Genomic DNA, 9,087 nt, shown 5'->3' on the forward strand with positions numbered 1-9,087 from the left:
CGTTTTGAAGTATATCACTGTGTAATAATAATAAAGACAGCTATGAACAGTGGCTAAACATAGCACACCAAAATGCTACATTCAGATTTTCACATTTTCCTGTGTCTGTTCGTTCTTGCACAATAAGCACAAAGGGAAGAGGTGAAAACTCTTGTTTTGCCTTTTCCCCACTTACTGCTGCCTGCATGTGGGCAATTCTTATGAAATTGATTTCTTCCTCTGTACTGCTTCAGGTTCACTGTGTGCTACTTGCCAGCGCGAGAGCTGCTGGAGAGTTCAGTGTCCAAGTTTGCAAGCACAAAAATCCCAGCATTGCCTTAGCCTCTTTCCCACTTCTTGGATTCCCCTGTTTTCATATCCAAAATGTTACTACAGACTGACTAGCTAGGGAGATTGCTACTTGCTGTATTCATTTTTCTAAAAGCAGTTAATTCCTTAACAATAAACCCCTAAAAGGAAATATTACATAGTTCATGTCTGGATGGACTCATCTTTCTGAAGTGAGTTAAGTGTAATTAACTGCTTCTTCACTTCCCCTTTTACCACTCAGAAGTCTGAGAGCCAAACAGAGAAAAACAGTCTACCCTAATTAAAAACAAACCAAACCCAAACAATACAACAACAAACAAAAAAAAACCCAAACCAACCCAACAACAAAAAACTCAAAACCAAACCCAAACAAACTTGTTGGGGTTTTTTGGTTGGTTTTTTTTTTTTTTTTTTTTCCCCCCAAGCCAGATTCAATCACACCATATGTTCTCAGCCATTCATCCTCATTTAGCAGCCTTCCCTTACCCCCCGGATTCTAAAACTGGTTTAGGGATTAAAGTTCCCAGAGAGAAGCAAACCGAGGAAGTCCCTCACGACCTGTGGCTGGGAAGGGAAGCCACAGGGCAGCTCCGGGAAGGGCATTCCTGGGGCAGAGATCGGGGACAGGGGACGCCGTTTCGCCGGTGCCAGCACCCACTGAGTACTTCCCTGGCAGCAAGGCTGCTTACGGGACCCGGGTTTTCAAAGAAAGGCAGAAAAGGGGCTTTGTTTACCTGTCAGCATCCAGTAGGAGGCGGCCATGCCAGGGCTCCTGCGAGCCCGGGGCTGGGAGCCCGGGTGGAGAGTCGCGGTGGCGGGAGCGGTCCTGCCGCCGGCGGAGCGGCGCTGCCGAAGGAGCTCAGTGCTCTGCACCGCCCGTCCGCCTCGCCGCCGAGTTAGGCATTTCCTGTTTGTTATTCGGTCTTTACGTTTGTTTCTTCGCATCAAGAAGAATTTAGCTTCCTGCCTGCACACAACTTTCCTCCCACCCACCCCCCAAAGACCTCTGAGCTTTGGAAACCTCCCCGAAAAACTAGCCCGGCTCTAGGATGTACAAATAAAGCCAAATCTACCCCACTAAGCCTCCGGATGCAGCTCTTGGAGAGCACAGCAGACCTTAAAGGGACATCTTCACGTTCATAATTAATAAGTGTCTCCCGCCGGCCAGCCCCCCCTCCCAGTACGACAGGAGTGAGCTGGGTGTGCTACAGAGCCGTCGTCAACAGGAGAAACGCGTCGTTGAGGTAGAGAGCGTGTTTGGCTGCTCCAGTTTAAGTTCTCTGACATCACCCCTTAAAAACGCACTCTACGGCCGGTCATTTGCCTGTAAGAGGAAGCCAGCCGTCCCCTCCCCATTCTCGGCGGCGCTGGGGATACAGTAACTCTTCAGACAGTGGACGGTTTTCTCGAGTCTTTTCATCCTCCTGTGCTTTGCTGCCTAGAAGAAATACCAGACAGAAATGCTACCTTTGCCCTCGTCTGTCGAACGTTTGCACGGCATCCCTGCCCCCAGAATGACTTCATCAATAAACAAGTGAATAAGTCGCAAAGGTAGTAATCAGCCAGATTCAGGGCAGTGAGTAGGGATTTTCAGAATTTGTTGAACACTCAGGAAAAGAGCAATTTTGCAGGACTTTTTGAGTTTACCAGAATGATGCTCAGGAGGAGTGACGTCCCTTCAGCAGTGTGAGTTCTCGCACTGGAGCTGGTGAAAAATCATGTTGTTGTTGATAAAACAAAAGAACCCATGGTCCCTCAAGTAAGAAAAAGAAAAAACAAAATATAAGGATTTGGAGATCTTGGTATGTCTAGAAAAATCCTCTCTTTTCCTTGACGTGGAGCAAAGCATTTGGTGACTAAGTGGAAGTTGGTGGAATTTTGGCAAGTTCCTCTGAGGCTAATAAACTACAGCTTTTAATCATCACTATAATAGCTGAATGCATCTTCCAGCTTCTGTCTTAATTTCATGAGAACACTTTGGGTACACTTGTAGATCTGTGGAACTTTTAGAAAACAGTGCACAATTCAAAGCTGGTTTTAAGAGCAAAGATTCTCAGTGGAACTACTCAAAACTGAAAAAATTAAGAACATATGTAACTTTTGCTGAATGAGAATCTGAGCTCTGTTGATACCAGTTAAAAAGACTAGGAACATTTATCCAGTCAAAGGTTTTATGCCTAAGATTAAAGAAAATGAAAATGGCATCCAAACTAAAAGAAGACTGAGAATATGGAAAAAAGCTGTAATTTCATTTTTGCTAGCAAGTTATATTACTGCTACTCTTATCACAAAACAAGGTTTGTAGCCCGGCCTGCTATAGCCAATTACACACAGAGTTGATATTGTAGTTTATTACAGAGTTATAAATCTGGCTGTTGGGTGGTAATCCATAAAAACTAGCACACTCTGCGTTAGAAAACTGGGTGGGTTTTATACACTTTTAATTAATATATTCTGCCTATCTAATACAGATGGATTGCTGCATTTTCTCTTTAAAAAAGCCCCAAATCTTTATATTCCTTTTCTGTTACTATACTTCAACTAAATGTACATGGGAGAGTTGAGCTTGCTTTCAAATCATAGTGAAGGATTTCTTTTTGTAATAAGATTAACTTTGTCAGAGAAAGAGATGGGGAACTAGGGACTTTCTCATGGACTAAAATAAGTCAAACCTCTTTGAGGTTTATGTGGTATTTGGTACCTGTGTGGGAATGTATCTCATGCTGGAGAATAAGACTTCTTTAGAATAAAATGAAACATCTCCAAGGAAGAGTTAGTAATAATTTTTATTAAATTATTCTTACTATTATGATTTATTAATTTCTTTTTGTGGTGGTGTTCTATGCATCTTGCATCAGGCAACGTCAAACGGAACACATTAGAAAAGATGAACTGCCAGACTGAACTAGCATTTCTTATTAATTTGCACACATGCAAAAAAGTAAAATATATTACAGACTTACAGACCACTACTTATCTTGAAATGTCAAACTAATTCAGAAAAAAACCAACTCCTTTCCACAGTCTTTGTTGCTTTGTGTGTATTAATTCAAGCAATTGCTCATAACATGTTGCTAAATGCTCTTCTTGGGGTTTAAAGTTTCATACATCAGTAGTAAGGAGCACATCCACTTTAAGCAGGACTCCCTAGATGAAGTGCACTCAGACCAGAAGTAGTTAAGATATTAAGTAATTTTAATATGAGAAAAACAAATATTATTAATTTCAGTAGATTGTAATACTATGCCAAATCATTACCTACAGTGATGGATAAAACAAAAAGATCAAATTAGTTTAAAGAATATGGTTGGTTTGCATATTTTATATCTTTATAATCAGTCACAAAATGCTGAGGAAGGATTTTTTTCTAGTGAAATGAATTAAATAAATAATGAAATAAATAAATGAAACATGATTTATCATTTTGAACTCCACCTCCCAATCAGTTTCCCCAAAGTAATGTAGAATATGCATTATAGAATAAGTACACTAGTAGTTCCATGGAATCTGGTAGAAGTAGTATTTGTGATTAAAATTGATTTAAAGTCTTTGAAAGACTAGACTTTGAAAAGATAATAAAAATTAAAAGTATTAGAAAGACCCAATTCTTCTCCTTCCAAGAAGGCGTTATTCCTGAAAAAAAAACACCAGCGGAAATGCATTCTGTCCCAAAGGTGAGAGGTGAAGGAACAGGAACCAAAGTTTTTCAAATAGTTTCAAAGGCAGGCAGTCTTCTAAGTAATGTGGGCATAATTTACATGGAACTCATTTTCTGTGGAATTTTTTCTTTCATTGTTAAAGAGGATATGAACAATTTTAATTTATTTTCGTTAGGTAAAAAGGATCTCTAACCTCTAGCACAATAGAACAATGTGTAATGCAAGACTGACTTTAAATAGCCGAAAGCATGCCTAACTTAATTCCATTAAAGGAATAGTACAACATCAATAATTGTAAGAGAGACGTAACATGTTTCTACAATGTTCACTGTTGTTATTACTTTGTATTATGCACTGTATGGAAAATACTACAGAGTGTGTTCCTATAGCTTCTAAGTGAAGATTTATCATTGACAGCTCTTATTATAGTTTTTGATGGTTTACATTGCACTGTAGATTAGTGGTAATTTACAGTTATGTTTTTTTCTTACACTTGCTTATTCACAATTTCCAAGATGTCTTTCACCTTGATGATTCTGTTGTTCATTTTCATAGTCTCCATTTTTTCCTATCTGATTCTAGGACCATACTAGAGTTCACCTGGCAGAAGCTGTGGGGCTATAGTTTTTATTATTATGTCTGAAATACTCGAGGGCTCCTTCTTTAAGTACCACAACTAAGACCTTGCAGAACTTGGTATAGATCCAGCAATACTCTATGCATAAATCTTTTCATGTTTTACAGCCCAGCTTTTAACTGATACTTGATATTCTTGGAGAATGTCCATGTTTCTGCTCCATCTGCATTAACCAGTGGTACAAATGTGCCAAAAATCCTTTTTGATGCACAATAGGATCTTCATAAAAATTTTGTTTTCCAGTTTGTGATAGTTTAATTAATGTTTGTAGGAAATGTTATGGAAAATGCCCTTTACATTCTGTGTTAAATTTATTCTCTACAGTATCTTTATTTCTTCTTTGTTGTCCTTTTTTGGATTATGTACCAAATGCCATAGTATAGTTGTGAACCAAAGAAATATAGAGCCTGAATTCTTACTGAAATAAAATTTCTGGTTTTCCTCCTTAACAGATTTAGTGTCTCACATCCTCAGCCATGCTGCTTTTCTTTATGCTTTTTCTCTAGTTGCAATTTTTTTAAACATTCATCTCAAATTTGTAGAGGTCAAAACTAGATGTATCACAAAAATACAGGAAGACCAGAAAGAGATGAGTTTGTATGGCATTGTTTACTGTTATACACCTACCACCAATCTCTTTAGTTGTTGATTGTTGCTTTATACTCATGGAGAAGGATTTTTATATCAGAACAGAATTTAAGATTCTTGGAGATGAGATCTCTATACTTTTCTTATTTTTTATGTTATTTCTATTTCCTTTGAGTCAGATTCTTACAGATAAAGTCCTGGTTAAGTTTTCTGCAACATGGAGATTTTCTTCTTGCTTATTTACTCACATGTGTACCTATTTACAAATTATCTTTGAGGTCTATAGTATATTACCAAACTTTAACATGAATGTATAGTTCTTCACAGTTTGTGCTAAAAATAAGGGTAGAAAAACACAATGCATTCAATATGAATGAGGTACTGATTTCTCTGGCCTGAATATTTCAGATTTTTTTTGTGCTGAAGCACTGTTTCTGCAGCACTGAAGTCATTGGAGCTGTGGCATTGAGTTGGAGGGGAATGGAACTGGTAACTTCAAGTGTGGAGAGATGACAAAAAATAATATTTTTTTTTTACAAAATCAAGGACATGAAGTAGAAATTGAAATGTGTTTTTAACTAGAGGTACATACAGTATACCAGATAGTGTTGGTCCATAAGTGTATTAGTTCCACTACATTATACAAAGGGTTATTTGAAATGAGGCCAGAATTTAGGTGTAGAGGGTTAATTGATTCTTATAAATGTCTTGGGATTTCTGAAGTCCATCCACATTTTCTTAACATTAAGGGTCTTTTTCTTTTCTTTTTTCTTTTTTTTTTTTTCCCTTTTTTAATTTACATACCTGCCATGGTATGTTGTATAATCAATATTATTTATTGCTGAGATAGATTTCAATTATGAAACTAAGAATGTGCTGTGAAGGAAGGCTAATTGATGATACTAACTTCTCAAAATAATTACATAGTCTGCAGAATACACTGTATTGCACTGCGCGGTATTCATTACCTTCACAGCTGGTCTGCATAATATAATTATTTGTTACTCTTTGGTTACAGAAAAATGGAAACTGTGATTGCCATAACCGTGGTGAAAACTCATTTTATTCTATTTTTTTCTTTCTGTTACTGGTAGATAAAAACATCTTCTTTTTCCTTGATGTACACATACATTCTTTTTCCAGTTCTGTTATTTTGCTAGTGCAAAAGCAACATTTAAATATAGATCTCTGCCCAAGCTTTCCTTTAATCTTCATGAGCAGGCAAAAAAAATCTTGCTTTTTTGCAGGAACACAAGCCTGATTATGAGGCCAGTATATGTTTTATGACCTACATTAAAAAAAAAAACCAAACCAAAGCAAACCAAAACCACAAAAAACCCCACAAGAAAACACAACATGAACAAACCAACCAACCCCACACCAAAACCAAACAAGCAACCCTCCTTCCCAGCAAGAAGGAGGGTTCTTTCTTTCCCACATGAAAGAAAAATATTACTGTAGTGCAGAAACTGCAGCTTTTGCAGTGATTACCTTTTAATTTTTTTAAGTGTGTGATTTTAAAAAAGGTAGAGGTTTGCAACAATCTTTCCACAATGAACAACACATTGCTATATTTTTAGTGAAGTAGCAAACCAAGCTCCCGCTGGTATTCCAGCTTCTTAGATTACTGTAACTCATCGTTTCAGGGGTGCTGCAGTAATTTTACCTACAGCGACGTGTAATTCAGATCCTACTGCTCCACCTACCTGTCTATACAAATAATTTGATTTTGTGGTCTGGAAGTCTGCATCTTTCTGAGTGTGAGTCATATAGAAACAGTGGACAGCTGACTGTGAAGGTAATTATACATAATTTTGTTAGCAGATTAATAAAGCACTCAGCTTCAAAGTCAGAATTATAAATTGGTGTTCTTTTTTGCATTGGAAGACTTTTTAAAAAGCATCTCCAATTTTCCAAAGTCATGTCAAAACCAGCAGACTTTTGTCTAACTGGCTGTAGCATTCTGTTGAAACTAATTGTTTGTACTGAAAAACTAAAATTTCTTCAGGCCAGAAATGATCTGCAGAACTGTAACTCTGGAAATTACAGCAATGAGCCTTTTTTCCCCTGTGCAGACTGAGTTCTGTATGTTTTGAGATGCGCTCTCCTCAAGTTACTAGTGTGTTAACATGTCTGTCACATGACTGAATACACATGTATATGTCCTGTCAGATGAGTACTATGCAAGTATTCCATGGTGTTGTGCTTTTGCATATCAGCCCTTTTAGATATGATAGGCATGTGCGTGACTGTGTATGAAGAAGTTGCTGCCAGGAACTCATGAAAAAGGGTGACAAAAAGCAAGGCTACCAGGACAATCCATACCAGGACAATACTGTCTACTCCATCACCATATCCAACAGGCCTTCAGGTAGGCAGGAGGAGGGCCTTGAATGTGACTGAATTGTTCTGGTGACCTGGGTCAACAGTCATTTTATATTAGTTCATTTACTTAAGAATGCCCTGAGCATCCTATTGAATGCATGTTGTCCTAGGAGAAGGAGACAGAGATCAGGACTCATCACCACAGCTTAGCCTTCTTCTCAAAGGACTCTAAAGTTGGGACATTTTCCTTGGAGTGCAAAACACCGTGGATCTGTCCAGATCAGGAAGCAAAATGAATCCAATCAAATGCTGTAAGCATTAAGCTGTTATAGAAGAGGTGAACACAGTCTCATCTTTCACCCATACCTTAAAAGAAGTGGTGGCAACTGCTATTTGTGAGAAGACCAATCCTATCAACTTTTGCTGAGCATAATCTGAGTGTGTCTTCAGGACAGGGCTCTTTAGCGAATTTGAAAGGAGGTTGTTGATATGGAGGTTTGATCCAGACAGCAAACTGCTTTGAAAACGCGGTTCTAACTATGCAAAAATCAAAATGCTAAATGTCTGGAGATCCTTATGGACTTACACAGGTCAGCATTCAAATTCAGAGCAGAATTTTTAGATCACAATTTTGAATTTAAGTATGCAGTTTAATTTAGGAATTGCTTTACAGTATCAATGGATCTAGGTCATGGGACAAGTATAACTTTAGATTTATTTTGTAATTTAAAAAGAGCGAGATTTCTTGTCGCATTTTAATCAAATGGTGGCAATATTTACTGATAAAAACCCCAAGTAGCTATGCTCCATTTCTGCAAAATGATCCTTGAGTGTAACAAATATAACTTGGGCACTTCCTAGAAATTGTTTAAAGTATATAGTCATAATGAAAGAGGAAGTTCTGCTTTGACAATAGGAGTTTGTTATTAGTAGCTTTTTCTTAATCTGAAAATCCATTTTCTGTTAAACACAACATTACCTGTGCTGTTGATTTCTAGCTTCTCAGTGACTGAACTAGAAATCAATAGAAGTGATACTATACATGTCATTACTCTGCGATTTATGTGATGTCTAAATATTTTCTATATATTGAAAAGTATAATCTGAAAAAAATAAAGATGCAGATGTTTTCTCCAACTCATGGGAAATTTTGGTTTCAGAGACCAGAATGAACTCAAGAGGCAAGAAGAAGGTTATCTATTCGCTAGAAATTTTCAGAATTGATGGTTAACACTGTCATAAACCAGGAAGCCCGTGGACAGATGTGCAGTGTTCTGCTGTGGGTTCTGTTATAGGGTAGCATTTATTCAGATGATACAATGTTAATGGAGGCAGTTTCAGAGTGACCTGGGTTTTTACACAGAGAGAAGTAAAAAAAAAAAAATATATTTCATACAGGTCTTATTTCATAATGTCTAAGGAAACAATTTTTCATCGTCTTCAAGATATTCTCCAGTATAATAAGCATGAACAATTCAATGTGTTTCTTTAGTCTATATAACTAATGTTTTATCTTTAAAGAAATTGTGTTACCTTCATCAAAGATGGTTTATTAAAGTATAGCAGAGT

The 9,087-nt window shown here is 37.4% G+C and overlaps 1 protein-coding gene across 2 annotated transcripts in view; it reads right to left on the bottom strand.

The window, feature by feature from the left end:
* Positions 1 to 1,753, bottom strand: part of ITGA1 (integrin subunit alpha 1) — a 72,242-nt gene extending 70,489 nt beyond the window's left edge. Inside the window, exons 1-2 of one of the 2 annotated variants that reach the window (XM_051804726.1) lie at positions 1,383 to 1,752; positions 1,044 to 1,216 (exon numbers count right to left, since the gene is read on the bottom strand). In XM_051804726.1, the coding sequence (XP_051660686.1) occupies positions 1,044 to 1,071 (28 nt within the window). In that variant the 5' untranslated portion in view covers positions 1,072 to 1,216; positions 1,383 to 1,752. Of the gene's footprint in view, positions 1 to 1,043 lie in introns of both variants that reach the window. The other variant, XM_051804724.1, reaches the window with a different exon arrangement.
* Positions 1,754 to 9,087: the final 7,334 nt, after the last annotated feature.

This window comes from Manacus candei, unplaced genomic scaffold (assembly GCF_025592945.1).
Source record: "Manacus candei isolate 608988 ecotype Guabito, Panama unplaced genomic scaffold, ASM2559294v1 h1tg000061l, whole genome shotgun sequence".
Taxonomy (NCBI): domain Eukaryota; kingdom Metazoa; phylum Chordata; class Aves; order Passeriformes; family Pipridae; genus Manacus; species Manacus candei.